This window comes from Vicugna pacos, chromosome 17 (genome assembly GCF_048564905.1).
Source record: "Vicugna pacos chromosome 17, VicPac4, whole genome shotgun sequence".
NCBI classification, from domain to species: Eukaryota; Metazoa; Chordata; class Mammalia; order Artiodactyla; family Camelidae; genus Vicugna; species Vicugna pacos.
Genome location: NC_133003.1, coordinates 19,744,814 through 19,765,710, shown reverse-complemented (window position 1 = coordinate 19,765,710; position 20,897 = coordinate 19,744,814). Strand labels below are relative to the sequence as shown.

Below are 20,897 nucleotides of genomic sequence, written 5' to 3'. Positions count from 1 at the left end.
GTAAGGGAAGGGTATTTGCTGAATGGACGCTGAGGGAGACGCTGCTTAAAATTTTGCACTCTTGAAAAATCACTATCGAAAACATATCAGTCTGCTTAATTTCAGTGCCCTGGGGCAAGGCCCCACTGTAGTCATCAGGTTGGAAGGCAAGCGGGGCCGCTTGGAAATCCTGGATGTCAGCCCCTGGGGTTGGGCTTCCCTCTCATCCAGTAGGGATGGAAATGGGCTGCCGGAGGAGGAGGTGCAGGAACCAGCCGAGGTGAGGTTAAGAGTCTCCAGGAAACTGCTTGGCCAGGCCGACTGAGAGAGACGGGGTCCCAGGAGGGGAGAGGGCTGGCCAGAAGCCAGGCAGTCATGGGCGCCGTCAAGCCACACACGGGTCCAGCCGGCCTGAGGGCGGCCCAGACACCGGAAGCACCATCGCGGGGGGTCACTGGGGGGCGCTGCGCGGGCGGGACCGGGAGCGCCAGGGCCCACCACACCACAGAAGCCGTCGCCGGCCGCCAGTGGGGGGCGCCGTCGTGGAGCGGGTCCCAGGAGAGCCGTCGCAAGAGGAGTGGAGCGGTTGCTGCTTCCCGCGGATGGAATCCCGGTGTGGGCCGCGGGCCGGCAGGCCCAGCCCCCAGCGCCCTCAGACGCCCTCCCGGGCCCGGGCCCTCGCCCTCGCGCACGCCGGCCTCCTGCTGCTGCTGCTGCCGCCGCCGCCCGCGGGTGAGGCCCGCCCCCGCCCCTCCGCGCTCAGGCCCGGCCTCCACCTCTGATCCTCTCTGCGTCCTTCCACAGGTTGCCTGGGCGCTGGCCAAGCGTCGACGGCACTGTCCATGGCTGCCCCGGCCAAACCTGGCGCCCCTTGTGCTTCCAATGCCACCTGTCCCTCCGGCGGGCATCGCCTCCGCCGGCAGGCGTCCACCAGCCCACCGCCCACAACCAGCCCGCCGCCCACGGCCAGTCCCCCACCCAGGACCAGCCCGCCGCCCACGACCAGTCCCCCGCCCACGGCCAGCCCGCCGTCCACGACCAGTCCCCCACCCAGGACCAGCCCGCCGCCCACGACCAGTCCCCCGCCCACGGCCAGCCCGCAGTCCACGACCAGTCCCCCGCCCAGGACCAGCCCGCCGCCCAGGACCACACCACAGGCCAAGACGACCCAGCAGTACAGTGCTTCTAAAGCTGCCGACGACGACTTACTTCCTGGTGAGGACTGTGCCCTCCACGCGGGAGGAAGGTGCCCGAGCAGTCCTGAGGCTCTTAAGGGACCGAGAAAGAGGGGGCAGGGAGAGTGAGAGGAGACCTTCCTTTTACCGGTGTTTATTGAGTACCTTTGTGGGCCAGGCCTCTCATCCTGGTGAGTTAGGAGGCAAGGAAGGTGGAAAGAGCCTGGGGTGGGCTGCATGGTCTTGCCTCCCTGAATGGCCTGTGGGGCCGGCGCCTCTCAGCCCGCGCCAGGCCCTGACCCAGGCTCCCAGCCAAGGCCTTTAGGGATCTCCAGCATAGCTTTCAGGGAGCCTTCCATTGGGTGTCTCGGGGGCACACCCACAAGATGTTTTCTCCAGCAGCGGCTTTAACACATGTTTAAGTAAGGTCCACATAAATATTTCTCACCCTGGAACTCAGTGTACACAGTTTAACTGCCCCAGAAAGTCTCTCACACACAACCCAGCAGCACTCTGCTGTGCGTGCTGCTGTTCCCTCTCCTGTGTTAGCCTTTACAGCTGCTAGTCGTGGTGCCCCTGGTGCTACTGATCTCACAATCCGCTAATCCATTTGGAACACATAGGAGTGGGGCTGCTGTGACGTTGTATATGTGCATCTTCAGTTTAAATAACGTTTCCATAAAAGCTTTTCCAAAGTGGCTGCACCCACTGACACTCCCACCAGCAGTGAGTGAGCAGTCTGGGGCCGTGATTCTCACCAGCACTTGGTATCAGGGACATTTAATTTCACCTGGCAGGTGGCGGTGAGCAGAACCTCACTGTGATTTGAGTCCGTACTTCCCTGATGACTAATGGGGCTGAGCATCTTCTGTGTTCATTTGCTGCTAGGGTTTCATCCTTAGAGGTGTGTGTTTGTGCACATTGCCCAGTTTTCCCTCTTAGGTCATCTGCCTTTCCTTTCACTGAGGAGGAGGATCTTAGAGGGGAAGGGATCTGCCTTGGCTGAAGTAGGGGAACCAGATGGAAACAGAGATGAGTTTGTGAGGGGCCTGGCCAAAGTTGAAGTCTGCTCAGCCAGGACACAGGGGCCAGTGGCACACCAGGCTGGTCTACTGGGAAGACCCTGAGGCCTGGTCTGTGGGATCAGGGAGATAGAGATACCTGGGGAGTGCTGAGGCCCTTCCGAGGCTGGAGACCCCCGTCCTCACATGGACAGCATCATTATGTGATGACCAGTGCTGAGGGAGAATCACTGGATGGGTGCGGGCCAGTGGCTAGCTAGGTGGGAGATTGGGCTGAGGGGTAGGGGAGGAGGGAGAGGTGCTATGGAGTGTGGCTGGAAAGGCCCATTCCTCATCAGGCTCCTTTTGCTTTCCTCCTCAGCCTGTGGCTTCTCCTATGAGTTGGACCCCACCCTCAGGGATCCGGAGGCCATGGCTCGGCGGTGGCCATGGATGGTCAGTGTGCGGGCCAATGGCATACACATCTGTGCAGGCACCCTCATTGCCTCCCACTGGGTGCTGACCGTGGCCCACTGCATGACCCAGTGAGTCGGGGCCTAGATGGGTGGGTGGAAAGACATTTGGAGCCACTGGGGCCCCAGTCATCCTGCCAGCTGGCCTATCAGTCCTCTGCAGAACCCCATAGTCCCAGCCCCCCTCACCCCAGCTCCAAGCAGGTGGGGGCTGAGCCCTGCACATTCCTTGCTGGGAGCCGGAAACTTGCTCCCCTCTCCTGGCCCCCGAGTCCTGTGCAGTCGTTCCACAGATAGGAAGCGGAGGCTTGCAACCCACTGTCTAGGCCTCCTTCCTCCTATCCACGGAAAGAAGGTCCATATTCTTTTGTTCCACACCCTTTGCTTCACTTATTCCTTCCTTCCTTCATTCAACCAACAGCTTGACACTCTTTGAAGCCAGGCCCTGGCCTGAGCACTGGAGGCAAAAGGGGGCTGCACCACTCCTCTTGGGTAGCTGGGGAAAACAGACAAGAAGATAGATGCTCACAGAGGAGTCTGGTCTATGGGGGACAAGAGAGCAGGCATGCTCATGTTCTGGGGCCAGGGAGTGGCCTGAGAGCCACATCTGTGTTGGCCATGAGGGCTGGCCAGTGGAGAAGCATGCTCCAAGCCTAAGGGTCGACATAGAGACTCCAGGGGCACTAAGAAGGGAGACCAAGAGGCAAGGCATGGCTGATGGATTGCACAGGACCTCTGTCACTTCCAGGGCCCAGCATGGGATGCTGGACAGAGTCCAGAGTTTGGAACCAGAGACAGCTGGGTCCACGTCCCAGCTCCACTACCTCTTAGCTGTGTAGCCTTGAACTTGTCACTTGGGCCCCAGTTTCCCTTTCCATAAAATGAAGGGTTTTTGTGAGGACTGGACCACGCAGTGTGTGTGCAGAGCCCTATTCACATCTGTTGTGAGGAGTGGGCTCAAGGGGCTTGAAGCAGGTGGGTGGCCTGCCTGGATTAGCTCAGAGTGCAACTGTGGGGTGAAAGGTAGGGGGTACAGGCTGGGGTGGGGTTCCTGGAGCTGATGGCAGACTCCCCTCCCTATTCCCCTAGGAGTGATGTTACCTACTCAGTGCGGGCGGGAAGTCCGCAGATTGACCAGGTATCGAAAACTACTGTCGACGTGCTGGCACAGCAGGTCATCATGAACCGCCATTACCGGTCCCATCGGTACTGGTCCTGGATTGGCCGGGCCAATGACATTGCCCTCCTTAAGCTTGAGCGACCACTCAAGTACAACAAGTATGTCTGGCCCATCTGCCTGCCCGGCTTGGACTATGAGGTGAAGGACCACACCCTGTGCACTGTGACAGGCTGGGGACTCCCCAGGCTTGACGGTGAGTTGGAGCCTTCCCACAGCAGGGTGGGTGGTGTGGGAGAGGACTTGGGTGCAGGCCCAGGTCTACAGCGAACGGGTGTTTCTGAGACACCTTCCCTAGGGAGTCCACTGCCCCCTCACTTGCTGTCAGACTCTCATATCTGAGGTCTCTTTCCCCCTGAGAGTCTCAGCAGTGAATGCATTGTGGCCATTCAGACCTTAAGGGACCCAAATTGCCCTTGAAACTTCAGGCCCAGGCCAGGGCATGTAGACAGGACTTCCTTGAAGGCAGAGGGGGCACAGAGTAATATTTTGCTGTCTGCATACAATCCCAGGGCATCCATGTCATGAAGCAGAACACCCAAGGTGAGAGGAGCAGGGTTCTGTGTCTGTAAAAAGCTCCCCAGATCCCCCTCGTGGCTGGCTAAGGGCAGTGTGCACCCAGAAGATGGATATCAGTGAGGGTCTACTCAGCTCTCTCCCCCGCCAGTGGCCCTCAATCCCTCATTATCCTGATTTAGGAGCAAAGACCAAAGAGCGAGGAGTGTTGTCCCAGGGTCATCCAAGAGTTCATTTCCTTATGAGCCCCAAGAATGTCCATCCCCTTCAGGGAGTCCCTTTCCCTTTCCCACAAAAGAGGTGCCCTTCCCTGTGGCCTCGCGGTGCCTGAAAAAGCCCACAGGGTCTCCAGCCTGGGGCAGCTTTTTGTCTTCCTTGCCATGGCCTGTCTGGGGACTGGCTGGGAACAGTCTGAAGCCTTCCGTCCTCCAGGAGCTCAGACTAGGGACAGACACACTTGGGAGAGTGGGGAGGGGAGTGAGGAGTGCCTGGGAGCCACAGAGGGGGGTCTGGGGAAGCTTAGGGACAGAAGAGACCTTTGGGGAAGATTTGAAGAAAAGGCAGGGTTTGGACCTGAGATGGGCTTGGTAGGCATTTGGGATAGAAGGAATGCAGAAGCCAAGATGCTGAGATCAGAATGGACTCAATCAATGGACGTGAGACCAGGTCTAGCAAGGCCAGAGCATTGGTAGCCTGCTCCAGGGTCTCTATATTGAGGGGCCCTTGGGAAGTGTCAGCTGGAATAGTGGGTGGGCTAAGCCTGGATAGATCTCCAGGACTGCTGTGTGGCAAGGAAAAGAGGCTGGAGGAGTGGTGAGGGAGGATGGACATGAGGCTGTGGGCAGGAAAGAAACCGCCAAGCCTGAATGGGGCCCCTGTCCCACAGGTGTATGGCCCCAGTTCCGGACCGTTCAGGAGAAGGAAGTCACCATCCTGAACAGCACAGAGTGTGACAGCCTCTACCACAGGTTCTCCAAAATCCCCTCTCTGATTCAGATCATCAACTCCCAGATGATTTGTGCAAAGGACGTCGACAGGGAGCAGTTCTGCTATGTGAGCACCTCTCGCACTCGCTCACTTGCCTCCAAGGGCACCTGGCCAGGAGTGGGATGGGGCACAGGGGAGACAGGACCTGAAGGGAGGGGGAACAGAAAATGGAGGGTTGGGGATGAGCAGGGGTGACCGAAGGGGAAGATGGGAAGACGGGGGTGGGAGATGGGATGAGGGATGGAGACTGGGAGGAAAGAGATGGGGGGGTTGGGGTCAGAGTGATGGGGATTGGGGATGGAGGTTTGTGATGAGGGAGAAGGATGGGGGTAGGTGAGAAGGTGGAGGGTGGGTGTTAAAGAGATGGTGGGTGGAGGACTGGCAGAGAGATGGGAGATGGAGCCCTTGGAGGAAGGTCTCCTGGGTCAGGACCTCGAGGGCACCTCTTCTCATCTGTGTGACACTAGGGGACTGTGGGGAAGGTCCAGTGTGAGGGTTCCCTGCTTGTCCCTGAGCTGGATCAAGTCTCCCTTGGACCACATCTAGCCTCCCTGACCCTTTTTGTTCCCCAACCCCTCCCCACAGGAATTAAGTGGTGAGCCCTTGGCCTGTCCTGTGGAGAGAATATGGTACCTGGTGGGAATGGTGAGCTGGGGCCCAGGCTGCAAGAAGAGCGAGTTCCCACCCGTCTATCTACACATCTCCTCCTACCAGCAGTGGATCTGGGAGCGCCTCAATGGGCAGATTCTGCCAGCCCCGTCCAGGGTCCTACTCGTGGCACTCTTGCTGCCCCTCAGCCTCCTTGCTGTCCTCTGACACTCTCTTGCTGTTCCTGGGTGAGCCCCCCCTTGCCGAGGCCCCTCCTCACCCTCTGTGCCCAGACTGCCACAGGTGCAGCTCTCACAGCCCCACAAGGCAGGGTGGAGAGTAGGTGCTCGATTAAACACTTCTCTTCCCCATGCCTCCTCCTTCCTGGGCCTCGGCGGCCCCTCGTTCCCTGGTCCTGCTCAAGTGGGAGATGAGAGAACTGGATGGCTAGGATGGGTGACTCAGGAAGTTTATACTGAAAAGTGTAGAGTCCCAGGATCTGCCTCCAAAGGTCCAGGGTGGCTCCGGCAGAAGGTGGAGGGAGTGTGTAGGGATGATATTGGGGTCAGATGATGGAGGGCCTAGAATGTACTGCCCAGGCTGAAGCTGGGGCTGCCAGGACACAGCATGAGGCTGGGGGTGAGCGTGCAGCTCTGTCTGCGCCAGGGAGGTGAGTATGGTCTCCTTGACTTTGGCCCGTCTCCTTGCCAGTGGCTAGAACACATCCTGTCATTGCCCTGAAACACTGCAATGGACCTTGACCTTCTAGCCCAGCCTCCTGCTGGAGACAGGGGCAGATGCCCACTGGGATCAGACATTATCCCTACCATCAGCAGACATGCCTGTCCATAAAGGGCTAGTGGAGGCCCAGGTAAGAGGTCAGAGAGGCAGCTGGCAGGACAGATGGAGCTCGGGCCTGGACTTCTCCCAGACTTTACCAGCTGCTGTTTGACTTCAAGTGGCCCCTGCTCCTCTGGGCTTCTCCTGCCCAGCCAACAGGAAGGCTCTGCCCTGTGTGGGTAGAATGATCTTTGCCACAACCATATATGTATGAGAAGCCCATTGGCTTGTCCCTGAGGGCAGAGTCAGGGTTCCTACCTACTGACGGTGAGTACTCAGCTTCCATATCAGGGCCTTCTGTAATTTCTCTGCCCACTGATGGCTCTAAGACCTGGTGCTCCTTCCCCTTTATCAGCTTGGGTCCTTCTCCTTGTGTAATAATGATCTGGGTCCAGATCAGGATCCAGGTTTGACTCCTCTGTGTCCCAAGCACCTGCCTATTGAAACCCACGGGATGGAGCAGAGGCAAGTGGAGAGCAGGCAGCTTCCTCCCCGGTCCTGATGCCTTGCCTTAGGGCCGGGCCCCGCTGGCTGCGGCTGACCCTCTGCCTCTTGGCCACCATTTCTCCCTCCAGCTCATCTGAATTCAGGCTGGGAGAAAAGTCAGGGGAGGGAACGTCCCTATCACTGATCAATGCATCACCCTCCACATAAATGCTCCAGGGATGGCGCATCTGAGGGCTCATCTCCAGTCACTCAGCTTTATTTACGAATCTCTGCAGGCTGCAGAGGCAGTGTGAGCGTTACCAGCAGCTCCACCTGGCTTGGAAACCTCTGGTGTCTCCAGGCCCAGGTCTGAGTTCCTCAGCTGATGTTCACTGCCATCTAGAAACCCCTCTCTGTATCTCCCCTCCCCAAGGATTCAGTCCCCAGGTGGCATTTGGGCCTTCACCTTCTGGGCAGCAGTGCGTCTTTTAGGCACTGGAGTTGAGAGTAGAAGAGGAAGCTGCGTGCTGTTATATTCAGCAGATGGAAGGCTATTTGCTGCCTCAATCTCTCACTGCCTGCAGCGGTGACCTCCTGGGGCCCTGACACCTCCCACCACAGTTGAGCATAGAAAGGGCCACCAGAACAGCCCAAGGTCTCCCTTGGCTTTTCAAATATTCCCTGGATTCCCAAGATGGGGCCCAGGTGCCAGCTTTCTTCCCTTCTCCCTCTAGCATACTGGCCTCAGCCTTCTGCACCCTGACCCACCCCTGCAGCCCCCAGCCCTGAGCCCCCGGGCCTCGTGCTAGGCCCCCCAGCAGCCTCAGCTGTATAGCAACGTGTAAGATAAGTGCATCTACTACCTGGAGCTTGGTATCTTTTGGGCTGGGGGTTCTGCTTCTGGTCACCCTCTGCTCACCGCCCTGGGCCAGAACCCTTTCCAGGCTTGGGGCAGTCCCCTCACCACCAGGGTTGCTATCCACAGCTGTCCCCCAGCGACCCTCTCCCTCTCTGTGGCCAGCCCGGTATGACCTTATATCTAGCCCGTCCGTGTCAGCCTTCCCCTTCCAGAACGAAACCCTCATCCCACTGCCCCTTTAGCCACTGCTGTTCCTGGCAGAGGAGGGCCAGAGGCACATTTGGGTGAGTACAGGATCCACTTTGGATCTACAGAGGGACAGTGGCCCAAGACTACCTCTGCGGAGTGGCCACATGGATGGGTGGAAGGAGTGGAGTCCAGGCTGGGGGGCAGCATACCTGATGTAGTCTTGTCTCTGCCCGGATAGGTCCTAGGACCCTGTCCTGGGCCTCAGCAACCCACTCTGAGCAGGGAGAGGATGTTCTGCCACCTCTGGTCCATGTATGAGCTTAGAGTCTAAGATGTCTGGACCCTGGCCAGGACTATGAGCCCCAGGGCCGGCCAGCTTCCAGAGCTTCCAGAAATGAGGAATCTCTCATTTCTCTCCTTTCTTCTTCTTGGCCTCATTCTTCTCATCCTCCTCTACCTTGATGGCCACTGTATCCACACTGTCTTTCTTCTTCTTCTTCTTATCCTCTGAAGGATAGAGGAAAGAGGCGTGCAACAGGGGTTAGATTGGGTCCTAGGGTCCACGCCAGAGCCTCCCAGTCCAGCCCTTCATTCTTTCTTCCTTCCAAACCTCCTACCTGCAGAATAGCTCCTTGTTTTCCCTGCCTCACTCTGACCCGTTATTTGTGCTCTAGTCTCCAGGGACAGGGCAGGGTCCTGGCCCTCAACCAGGTGCAGGGGAGGAATAGGGCAACTCCAGGCAGCAGGACCAAGGAGCTGGTAGGCGTGACAGGGTCAAATAGTGGCTGGGCTGAGGGCCGAGGCCTGCTCACCTCCGGGGACTTCCGTGAGCTCGTTGAGGGGTGGCACAGTCTCCAGTTTGTCTGTGTACATCTTGGCTGCCTTTCGCTGCAGGTACCGGGCTTCAATCTCCTTCCGGGTCCGTGGCACACGGCAGTTGAAGACACAGCAAAGAGTGATAACTACAGAGGGAGGGCAGAGCAGGGTTGGCCAGAGCCGGTGCTCAGACACCCCAGGAATGGTACCCAAATTTCAGGCCTGCCTTCATCTACCCATGTGTGTCTCACCCAAGATGTGTTTCCTGAGCAGGGCTGGCTTCACATAGGGCCCCACTCTCAGAAGGGCCTTGTGCTTGGTTAACACTCTGCTGTCCCCATCTTGAAATTCTTAATAATTTTTGAACAAGGGGTCTCATATTTTCTTTGTGTACTGGCCCTGTATGTTATGTCATCAGTCCTGGTCCTGAGGACTAACCTGAGAGCACCTGGAGGGCAGGGCACTGGGCTGCACCATGACTCAGGCTACAGCCTCCTGGAGGCTGCCCTGTGCTTCCAACCGAGGCCTCTGGGCTCCTGGTGCATCCTAGTTTTTTCTTCCAAGACTCCTGAGAGCACATCAGACCTTGGAGAATGTGGCTTCATCTTCCTCAACCTCCCTAAGGACTAGCAGGGCTCCTCCTGGCTGTGAGAACCTAGGAGAGGGCATAGACCCTGCCCTGGGGTGTTCACATCAGACAGAGTTATTCCAGGAGTGGTTTTCCGGCTCAGGGCAGCTGTGCCCACACAAACTGGGACAGGGCATGGAGTTGGCCTGTCTAGGGGTGGGCAGGGCAGGGCTGCCAGGACCCGGCTGGACTGAGTTTATTTTTCTAAGGCCCCCACAGTCTGACCACCTTGGCCCTAGCCTCAGGGGAGGGAATGGAGCTGCTTCCTATTATAAATCAGATGACCAGACATAACTTCATGGCAGACTCTAGGAGCAGGAGGGCCAGGGAGGACAAGCCAGTCCTATTTTGGGGAAGATGGATCAGACCTACGTGGCCTGGGCTGGAGCACCCCCTGAGGTCATCTTGTGCAATCCCTCAGCCAGTATTGTGGCCCCACTGAGTCTCCCCCAGAATCACAGAATTTACTGCTAAAGGACTGGGTTCCTGAATGAATGGATGAGGCAGACATCGACATCCAGGGGCAATCTGGGCTGGGGGGCTGCACGAGGGCCCCAGCAGCAAGTCTGACTGTGCATTGCAGTTCGAGGATAGGCCTGAGAAGACAGCAGGCCTTTCTTATCCAAAGAGCTGGGTTCTGCCCCCTTCCAGACCTCTGTATGCCTGAGGCCCAAGTCTGGCCCCCAACCCCACTCTTCTGGCTTGGGCCACCTCTCCCAGCCACCCTACCAGGTACCTCCTCAGGACCATGCCCACTCAGGCTCTCTGCAAAGGCTGGTTGGAGTCCCTGGGAGGCCTGGGCTTTAAGGGGAACTCAGAGGCAGCTATTGGCAGCCAGAGCAGGACGCGAGCACCTCCCCTCACTCCAGGTCTGCCCCATCCAGCCTGGCCTGGTTACTTCTCTTCAAAGAAGCAGAGAAATAGAGTTCCTTGAATCAAGTTCCAGGGCCCAGTCAGGGGCTTGGGATAGGAGTCCCTGGGGGTAGAGGTGACTTCCAGAAGCACCCTGTCCAGCTCCAGCCCCTCCACAAGGTTCTAGGGGTGCTGCTCTGCTAACAGCTGTACCACCCAGGTCCAGGCAGACTGGGAAGCGAGAAAGAAGTTTCCTCCCCAGAGACGGAGCTGTGTCATCCCTGCTCCCTAGAGCCCTACATGGAGGGTAACAAGTGCTGACCTGCTGCTCAGAGGCCTTTACCTTCTCTAGTAAATGGGGTTAAGAGTGGAAGTTCATCTGTGTAGTTGAGGTTCAGGTGCCTCTTTGGGTCTGACACTGCAACTTTCCTGTGTGGCCCCAGACACCTCCACCATCTAGGGCCAAGCAGAGGTGGGGAGAAACCATTGTGTGTCTTGAAGCCCCACAGTGCCCTTACCTGTACTCCCCAGGGTGCCCCAGAGCTGCTCCCTGGACCTGCACCCTGGATGGTTCTGTGGCTTCTGCAGGGCAGATGCTTCCCCCAACCCTGCCTCGGTACTGGGGGTTGTTCCCCTCTCTGGACACCTGGGCTGGGGCTATAGCCACACCTGTCTGTCTGTGGGGTCCTCCACTCAGAAGCCTGATGGATTCTTGGCCTTGGCTAGGAACAAAATGAAGCCTCTTGCTCAGATCCTTCTACCCTAGCCGTGAAGCGATGGCAGTGGGGGGAATGGATATTTTCTTGCAGGTAGGGGACTTCTGGTGCCAGGAGAAGCACATGCAAATTAGATGTCCTTGTCTCTGGTGCGCTCACATCTGGATGGGCCCTTGTGATCAGTTCTGCCCCTCTGGGAACTTAAATGCCCCTTTAGCCCCTGACCCAGGGTACACTCAGTAAATGTCTTGCAGGGGTTATCTGAGACCTGGGTGGAGGCTGTTTCCACCCACCTCTGCCCACACTATCCTGTCTAGGGTGCCTTTCCAGCTGCCTACCTGACAAAACCACCCATCCATCCTACCAATCTACAGCTCAGAGGACCCGTCCTCCATGAAGCCTTTTCGGGGGCGTGGGTTTTCCTTTCCTTCACTGCCTGTGCCCCTGCTCCTCCCTTTGGCCTGTAGGAACTTCTATCAGTCTATGCTCTGTACCCTGGTGGCCTCCCTCATCCAGCTGACATTTCTTGGCCCCCTTTTCTCTAACTCCAGACGCCTACTCCGGAAGGACAATTCAAGGGAGCATGCCAAGCCTGCTTCTGTTATGACTTCGCATCAAACAACTCCCAGGTCCAAGGGAGAAAGGGGTCTCTTGCTTTTAATTGAAGTGGATGTGAGTCATTCTGGGGAAATGTTATTTGACAATGCAGGGTTTGCAGCCTGGGAGCCACGTGTGCTGGGCTGAACTGGGGAGCCTTTAGGACTGAACTGCGGCCAACAGTGGCCTTGCTGGGGCCCCTGGGCTTGGGCACTTTAAGTTGGCCAAACTACAGGAAAAGCATCAGGAGGCCAGTGATAGGGAAAAATGACACGTCCTCGTCCTGGTTCAGTGGAGTCCCCTGTAATTACCGTAATTGCCATGTGGCTGCATCCCCGATCAGGCAGAATACTTCAGGTCACCACCGGTCTGTCAGCTCTCCACAGGGACTTTGTGTGGCTCAGGAGGTGCCAGAAACCACAACGGGCCTCTTGCGGGCGCCTGGCCTGCTTGCACTGCCCGGAATTGCTGCTCTGAGCCCCTGGGGGTGGTGCTGAGGGGGAAAAGGATGCTATGCTCCCACTGTGTTATGGCAGGGAGAGCGAGGAGCAGCTACTCACTGATGGACAACACGAAGAGCGAGAAGATGCCAACCACGTGCCACAGGCGCATGTCCCAGAACACCACCGTCTCCTTGGTCAGTGGGGGTGGCTTGGGCTTGGGCGGAGCTGTGCTGGGCTGCAGGTCAAGAGAGAACAGAGTGAGCCAGGCAGAGGCCAGGGGCTAGGACCGAGGCCGAGAGGGACCCAGGTCTCAACAAGGAAAAGCATTTCAGAATCTCCTAGAATCAAGTGACTTAGACATTCATAACCAATGCCCCAAACTTTGGGAAGTTCCAGATTTAGAACAAGAGAAGAGGGCAGGGCCCAGAACCATGGAGCCAGGAACTTAGAGTACAAGGGTGGCTGATGTTTGGAAGAAACCAAGGCCCCAAGGGGCAAACATGAATGGTCTGTCTCGATCAAGTTCAAGTCCCCTCCTTTCCTCTCCAGTGCTGGGCCCCACACAGGCAGATGGGGTCTCAGGACCAAGGCCAGAGACAAGGCAAGGCTTGTACTATCCTGGGGGACTTTGCTCTCACACACCCCCAGTGGGGTGAGGTGTGGAGCTAGAGCCAGGGCCCTGTGACTGTTACTTGACCAAGACCCCCCGCCAGGTGGCCTCAGTAGTTGCCTGTCCTACTTGAGTCACCTCCTCTGACCAGAAGGCTAGGCCAGATTCCTTACGGGACAGGACTAGCTAAATAATTTGTCCGAAATGCATTAGCGACACCTGGAGGCCAAAAGTTATAAGCATGGCTGGAGAAAAGTAGAGCGCCGTGAGCCACTTCCCACCTTCCCAGTGGGACACCAGCTACCCTGTTCTGGGGGTCTGAGTGGACATGGCTCTGCTGTGGTGGGTCTGAGCAAGACCTGTTCCTGACCTGCGGGGCTGAGAGGGATATGACCCTATCTCTTTCACCAGGTTTGGCTGAGGGGTGTGGATGGGGGTTAGTACTTGGAGGGAGAGAGGACCCTGGGGCATCTGTGCAATGAGTTGTCCCCTGATTAACCAAATAAGGACAGACATGAAGAATCTCTTCCAGCTCTCTGGGAAGGAAAGGCAACCCACAGCTCAACCACCTGTCCAGTCTTTCCCTGGTCCATAAGCATGGATGGGGCACCCACCAAAAGCCAGATACTTCGTCATCAGATGAGCACCACCCTTTAGCATGTTTTGGGGATGCTTGGAGAGGATCAGCAGCCTGTCCTAGGTAACCCAGAGGATCTGTGTCCCCAGGATTGGTATGTGATTCCCTGGTTCTTTTCTCTTAACCAAGGTGGACTGGGGTGGGAGCCTTCTTTTCTCTAGGCCTTGGTTTCTCCATCTGTAACATGATTGAGGTGGTTCCAGGGGTCTCTGGGAAGCTCTACCCTGTCTAAGTGGTAAAATTGATAAGAAGACTCTCCTCCTCAGCATCATCTCTGGGGCCTGGATCCATTTGTGAGGTCAGACACATGTATATGGGGTCCAGCACATGTGTGGGTTCAGGGCAGATGGGAGGGGGCTGGGGCACACACATGGGGCTGGGGTTGGGCACTGTTGGTACAGGGCACATGCATGGTTGGGGCACACATGCATATGGTTGGCACATGTCTGTAGAGTCAGGACCAAGGTCTGGGTAGTGGCAGGGTTCCCTGATTGTAAGGCTCAGTGAGTTGGCCCAGCTGAGTTGTATGACTAGAAGACTCCAAGGCCAGAGTAAATATCTCAGATTCAGAGCCTGGGCAGCCAAGAGCTCACTTCTGACACATTTTTGTTCCAGCTTTGTTCAAGACACCTCCAAAGGGGTCTTGGGTAGAGGGTAACAGGTAACAGTCGGGCATCTCCTTGTAGTGAGTACTGCTAGGGGTCTGGACTCCGAAGCTTGGAGGCCCAGCCTGCATCAGAGCCTCACAGGCTGATGGAAGATGATGCCTGTAGGGGCTGGATAGGTGGTGTCATGGACCCCACCCTGCCCATCTTTCTAGTGCTTCCCTGGATCCCCCAGGCTCAGCCAGGCCCTTGCTCAGACTGTAGGCAGATGGCAGGCAGATAGAATCCAAATGCAATTTCCCTTGATAAACTGGGAGAAGGTGTGCTCCTGAGGGACTGGGGGAAGAGTCCTTGGCTCATAACTGATTAGATACCCACCCTCAGCCTTCTCCTGCACCCCGACCAGCTCAGTTTCTGCACCTAAGGCCTCAGGGCAGTCGGTGAGGGGCCCAAGTACACTGCATGGGGCTGAAGCCAGCCTGGCTCTCCTTACAGGGACCCGAGCTGACATCTGACTCCAGCTCAGCCTTTTGATCACGCCCCCTGGTCAGCAGCAGAGGCAGGCTAGCATGGAGAGTGCAGGACTCTGTCCCCATGTCCCTTAGACCCTTTAGTTCAAGGCTTTGTCCCCTCACACCCCAAGGATAAGGCCCTGTTCTCCCTCTCCCATTCTGTCCCCCAGTACCTCGAGGGCTCTCCTGAGTACTTTGCCATCTCTTACACTTGTTTCTCTGCTTTCTCCACTCTGCCCCTGCCTACACAGGCTCCAGCCCTACTCCTCCCTGGTCCTGCAGGTGGCCCCCACCCTTCCCTTCCTGGCCCCAGTCAGCCTCCTGGCCAACCCCCAGCCATCCTCCTTACCTCTTCCTGGGCTGTCTCAGCAGCTCCTCCCAGTTCTCCCAACTATGCGTCCTCTTCCAACTAATTCTCCTCCTTCCAAACCAAGACTCATCATGACTCTTCCCTGCTCATAAACATTTGCTAGCTCCCAGCTGTCACCAGGACCAAGTTAAGACCCTTGAGTCCCTGGGCCCTGCCTTTCCTGCCCCTCCTCTCCAGGGCCTAGTGCACCCCATGTAATCAAACTCAACACGCGGCTGCTCTATAAAGGGTATTCTCATCCTCCTGCCTGGAAAGCACAAACACTCACGTCCTTCCCAAGGCTGTCTCTCCCCTATTAGCCAGGGGACCCTGGAGGATCTCTGGAGCAGATGCTGTTTCCTCCAGCAGATTCTAAGGTCAATGACTAGATCTCGCCTATCAGATTAGGGGTCACTGAAGCCAAGGCACTATGCAGCACCACTCCCCACCGCCCCCACCTTCTGACTCCACTAAACCAAAAACTAAAGGATAGGGGCAAAGTGTCTGCCATTAGGCTGGGCCAAGCTGTATCCCCAATCAGACTGGGAATCCCTAAGGTCAGGGTAAGTCTCCTATCAAACTAATGTTCCTGAAATCAGGGGCTGTGCCCTTCCATCAGACCAGGGACACTAAGATTGGGGGCTGAGTCTCTCCCACAGCCTGGAAGGGCTTGGGACAGGGCTGTGTCTCCATTTAAACAGGTCTCCTAAGGCAAGAGGAAGGGAAACGCCAGCTCCCGGTCAGAAAGGCGCCCCCAACCTTCTGTCTGGATGGTGACAGCCACCCCGAGCCCCTCCGCGCCGCCCCGCCTCACCTCCACCAGCTGCCCGGCGACCGCCGTGAGGCAGACCCCCAGCGCGGCGCCGCCCAGCGCCCAGAGCTGCCCCGCCATCTTCGTGCCCGCAGCGCCGCTCGGGCTCGGCCACAGGTCGGGGGAGCCGAGGGATACTGGCCGGGCCGCGTTGGCCTGGTGACTGCTCCCTGGGCAGCCGGCGCTCGGCGGTGGCGATCTGGTCGCAGGCTGCGAGTGGGCATCATTTATTCATCGTAGGTGTCTGGTTCCTGTTGCTGCCCGCCTCCCGCATCTCTGCGGGTGGAGATCCCGCCCCCGTCGGGAGATCAGACTCCAGACTGCCCCCACCCCCACCTCTAACTCGACCAAGACCAACACTGGTGGGAGTGGGTGGGAGGACAGTTTGGGGTCAGGTCCTCAAACAACAGGTCCCATCCTCCTTTCCCAACTCGGGTCTCTGTTTATCCATTGGGACAAGGGGAGGGGCTGGAATCTGCTGATCCGGGAGGCCCTTCCCATTCTGACGTTCTGAATTAGAAAAACCAGTACTGGACCCATGTTGGGGTGGGTGAGAAGGGAGGCAGGCAGGTTGCTATGGTGACAGTCACTCAGGGATGTCCTGGGCTTTCTGGGCTGGCTTCCTGCCCAGAGGCAGCTCTGGTCACCCGGACACCACAGCAGAGGAGTAGGGGGATGGCGAGCAGGGGATGGTATGGTCAGAGCAGCCAGCTGCAGGTGCTATGGAAGCTTCCTGAAGGAGCCAGCATCTATGGCCCCAAAGGACAGTGTGAGCTCCCCGGGGAAGGGCTGAAGGACCATATTCTGATTCTGGCTGATCCTCAGCCTCTGCCCCAGCCTGAGCTCTGACTCTCACTCCAGTCTGAGCCTTAACTCTGACCTCACACTGAACCCGGCCCACATTGCACTCTGGTCCTAATCTCAGAGTGAGCCCTGACAACCCAGGGATTGAAGGAAGATCTGAGGAGCTGAAGAGACCTGGGGAGGACTTTGGAAGAGGAATAGGGAGGCCTTGGGTAGGGGGACTGTTCTGGTCCATCCTCCCCTCTCTCCTTTCCTTCCTTCCATTATTATTAATCTCCTGCCTGCTGAATGCTGCAGAAGCAGCCCAGCGTTGGACCCCTGCATTCCTCATCACCAAAAGCACCAGTGGAGACCTGCATAGGCTGGGATGCTTTGGGTCTTGGGCCCACCCTCAGAACTGGGGACCCTGCAGATCCAGAGTTTTGTAGGTTTGGAATCAAATACTGGCTTTGGAGTCAAACTGACTTAAAATAACAAGATGGCCTGCAAGGCTTAGTGCAGTTTTAAGCTTTAATAACCTCAGTTTTTTATTTAATAACCTCAGAAGTATAAAGCTACAAACTTATAAGAAACACAATTAAAAGTTTAATTATTTAAATTTCCTTTTTTGCCCTCTGAAGATGGCAAAACTTGACACAAAAAAATTAGTTATCCAAAATTCACAAAATGAAATTAGCATAAAGAAAATATAAGCAATGAAATTTTCAAATTCTGTTTCTCATAAATTTGTAGCTTTATACTTTATAACTTCTGAAATTATTCAAGCTTAAATCTAAGACTTCTGGATATGATCATATTGACAGCTGTGACCCCTCTGTGGGCTACTTAACCGCTCCAAGCTTTAATGCCTCATCTGTAAAATGGATGTAACTGCAGTATCATGGCATCAGCCTTCAGTAAATGTGAGTCATTAGGATTATTGCTGTCATTATTAAAGGCAGTGTGAAATTACACTCTGTAAAAGCCAACTGTACCTTGTTCAATCAGTGCCCTAGTCTTGAACATTTTCATATTTCCATTTCTCCGATGTTAAACACCACCGTGAGAGAACATCCTGAAAGTTAAAGCCTTTTCCATCTTTTTATTCCTCTCCCCTGTTTACTTGTGAAGAATTGAGGCCCAGAGAGGGGGTGTGCCCTGCCTAAGGTCACTCAGGAAATGGGGCCTCAAACTCAGCTTTCAGCTTTTAACCCAGGGCTCTTCTCACCTTCCAGTACAGTTTCTACTTCTTATGAGGGTCTCCATATATCCCTGCACCCCAACCCTGAGTTGGGCCCATCATTTCTAGGGTGGCAGAGCTCAGGAGCGTCAAGCTCTCCAGCCTGGTTCTCCTGGAAGACAGTGTCTCCTCCATGTATGGTGGCATGAATGCTGGCCTGCAGAATGCTGTTTGTCCCTTGTGTAATATTTTTAGCTCCTATGGGTTTCCTGTAGGGATCTAGTCCAGCCTCCACAGCCTCTGGCTTGGAAGCTGTGGGTAGAGTTTGGCAGTGGCCAGGAGACCCTCCTGGACATTCTCTTCTGGAGCCTGAAACCCTAGGGCTCAAGATTCAGCTCTGGGGAAGCAGGGGATAGGGAGCAAGGATCCCCCTAGTCTCAGAGCCAGGCTGGGATCTGGTGCATCTTGGACTTAGCCTGGACTGGGGGTGGGGGCTGGGCAGTCTAGGCCTGTGACACAGTGGCTGGGGCCTGCTGGGAGTTGGCAGTCTCTGACCTTGTTGGGCTCGGGCCTGGCCCAGAATAGCTCTGGGGATGGGCCAGGCCTGGATGAGACCTGTGTGTGCATAAGCATATGTTTGTATCCCAGGGCACTGGAGTGCAAGGGAGTGCATGTGCACTCTGCCTTTGTGCGTGTCTAGATGTGAGTCTTGGTTTGTATTCCAGGCAGGAGTGTGTGAGTCTGTGAAGCTGCACACATGTACAGGGCTGCCACCCAAGTTGTGCAACGTGGAGGCTCTGCCAGTGGGTTCAATAACAGATGGGTCCCTGTGGCACAGGTGAGCGTACACACCACCACATTCTCGTGACTGTGGAATTGTATATGTGTGTGGGGGATGTGGGAGAGGTGCACATCTGTCATAGGACTGGGCAAGGGCCCTTGGCTGCGCTGCAAGGGGCCAAGGGCAGGTGGACCCAGTGGAGGCACTCTTTTAGGCATAACAAATTACCAGTGATGCTGGGAGAGAGTCTGGGCCATCTGGTAGATAGTGAAACTGGACTTGGCAGTGACTGTGATGTCACCTGGTGAGTACAGAATGGGTGAGGGAAGACTTGTCCCTAGCCTTCCAATTCCCCTATATATGGTTGAACAGGAAATCTGGGCTCTGGGGAGGAAGCCAACAAGGCCTTTCCCTTCATGCTGGAGTCCAGGCAGCACTGCCTTCCTGGGCTGCAGGTACAGAGGAGGAAACTAAGGCCCAGAGATGGGAAAGGGCTGGCCCAGAGACACCCAGCACAAAATGGGATCCCTCCTTCTCAGGGCCTGGCCTCCCTGTCCCATTTATCACCCATGGTGAGAACACATGTTCCTGGACAAACTTGCTCTCTACACATGTGGCCAGCCCTTGACTTTTCCTCCCAAGCCCCAGAGACCTTTTGCCTGCCCACCTCCATGAGCCAGGGGATCCACAAACCCTCCAATACCCTGCTCATATGCCAGGAGACCCTTCACACCCTCCATGTACACCCCTCCACTGGGGATCTCTCTTCAGCTTGGCAGAATGGGGCATGCCTCCCAGCGCCTCAGACTTGAATTTTGGTGGGCCACCCTTCTTTCTCTTCCATTGCCAGTCTCTGGACGGGGCCTCTTGGCCTCAGTGTTGTTCTGTGAAAGGGGCACTGAAGCTGGTCATCGCCTGGAACCTGCATGCGGGAGCAAAGTGATGGGGGACCCGCCGGCTAACAGCTGGCTCCTTTGTTATAGGCTTGAACCATGGCCCCTCCCCTTCCTGGGAGGTCCGCAGGGACTAGACTCCCGCCACCTTTTTCCAAGGTCGCAGGCCCTGGCACAGACAACCGCTGGCTTCACGCTCCACGGGACCATGTTGAGACTCAGGAGTGGGAGCAGGGGACTTCCCCAAGGTCATTCAGGCAGGAGTGGCGGCTGACTGCGGACGCCAGGCCCACGGGGGCAGCCTCGGCCACTTTTGGCCACAGGTTTCACCACCCTACCCGGCGCTCCTCTTCTGCTGGACTCTTGTGACTGGTGGGGGTCGAGGAGGTCACAGGGTTGCACCCAGGCAGGCAGAACGTCAGAATGGGGGTAGGGGCGCGAGGGAGCTAGGACAGGGAAACCGAGGTCGCCTCCCAGACATGGCCCTTCTCTCCTGGGCGTAAGCGTGTGTGTGTGTGTGTGTGTCTGTGTGTGTGTGTCTGTGTGTGTGTGTGTGTGGCGGGGAGGGTGGGAGAGCGGGGGGTGGGGAGATTAAGCTCCCTTTCCTCTCCTCCTTTCCCCACCGACACTGGGTCGCAGGAGCGTAGGGATCCTGGAGGACGCCAGACGGAGACCGCAGGAGAAACCTCGTGCGCGGGGCGGACGGACGCCACTTCCCGCCCCCTCCTAGGCGGGCCCCAAGCCTCCCACCCCGAGCGACACCCCCAGGCGGGGCGGGGCGGGGCCGGCGGGCACGGGGGCGGGGCGGGCGGCGGAGGGCGGGCGTCCGCGAGCGAGCGACCGCAGCGGCACTCCCGGCGCGGGGCCCCGCACCGCACAGGTAAGGGCGCGGTGGACGTCGCGCGTCTGGGGACGGGCTCCTTTGCCCCCGCTTTCCTCGCTGCAGGTGGGACTGTCGCCTCGGTGCCCCCCCGGGCCGCCGTGTAGCCGGCTCTCCACGACTCCTCGGTCCCCGGCGGCACTCACACCCAGAGCCGTCTGAATTTGTCCGAAGGCCCCTCTGTCCCAGCGGGGTTCAGCTTCGTCCTCCCCGCCCAGCGGTCACCCAGCTCCGCTTTAGGGGCAGCGCAGGGACAGCTCCCCCCACCCCCCCGCCCAGCCCCAGTGCCGTGCCTGGCACGAAGGTAGTGCCTAAGGACTTGGCCTGGGCCGTAGGGCGACCCCGCGGGGCCTCACCCAGCCTGAGAGACTGCCAGGAGGAGATGACTCCGACTGGTGTTGCCTACAGTGAGAACGGCATGGGCAAATGCCCGATGGCTGGAACAGGACCCCATGTTTGGTAAATTAGAGTAACTGCGTGTGCCTGGCCGGGGAAAGGAAAGAAAGCTGTGAAGAATGCGACTGGAGAGATTGGGAGGGTGAGGGATGGGGTCTAGGACAAGAAGCCTTGGAGTCAAGGAGGGGCAGAGGAAGG

The 20,897-nt window shown here is 57.2% G+C and overlaps 3 protein-coding genes across 8 annotated transcripts in view; 2 read left to right on the top strand and 1 right to left on the bottom strand.

The window, feature by feature from the left end:
- The first annotated feature begins 465 nt into the window (after window positions 1–465).
- On the top strand, window positions 466–9,397 carry PRSS50 (serine protease 50). 2 transcript variants are annotated; one of them, XM_072941137.1, is made up of 7 exons: window positions 466–711; window positions 784–1,194; window positions 2,538–2,700; window positions 3,718–4,001; window positions 5,208–5,374; window positions 5,894–6,144; window positions 9,105–9,397. In XM_072941137.1, exons 1-6 carry the CDS (start codon window positions 582–584, stop codon window positions 6,122–6,124), a joined length of 1,386 nt encoding a protein of 461 aa, XP_072797238.1. In that variant the 5' UTR covers window positions 466–581; the 3' UTR covers window positions 6,125–6,144; window positions 9,105–9,397. The 2 variants fall into 2 exon arrangements, with proteins under 2 accessions (XP_072797238.1, XP_072797237.1); XM_072941136.1 differs by lacking the exon at window positions 9,105–9,397 and having other exon boundaries at window positions 5,894–6,269.
- Window positions 7,424–20,897, bottom strand: part of TMIE (transmembrane inner ear) — a 15,385-nt gene continuing 1,911 nt past the window's right edge. Inside the window, exons 1-4 of one of the 2 annotated variants that reach the window (XM_006200783.4) lie at window positions 15,790–16,600; window positions 12,380–12,497; window positions 9,023–9,172; window positions 7,424–8,717 (exon numbers count right to left, since the gene is read on the bottom strand). In XM_006200783.4, coding sequence (XP_006200845.1) covers window positions 8,617–8,717; window positions 9,023–9,172; window positions 12,380–12,497; window positions 15,790–15,867 — 447 coding nt within the window. In that variant the 5' untranslated portion in view covers window positions 15,868–16,600 and the 3' untranslated portion in view covers window positions 7,424–8,616. Of the gene's footprint in view, window positions 8,718–9,022; window positions 9,173–12,379; window positions 12,498–15,789; window positions 16,601–20,897 lie in introns of those variants that run through there. The other variant, XM_072941139.1, reaches the window with a different exon arrangement.
- Window positions 20,224–20,897, top strand: part of ALS2CL (ALS2 C-terminal like) — a 25,381-nt gene continuing 24,707 nt past the window's right edge. For 3 of the 4 annotated variants that reach the window (XM_072941132.1, XM_072941133.1, XM_072941134.1), the window contains exon 1: window positions 20,224–20,303. The gene's annotated coding sequence lies outside the window, so the exon portion shown is untranslated. The remainder of the gene's footprint in view (window positions 20,304–20,897) is intronic. The other variant, XM_072941131.1, reaches the window with a different exon arrangement.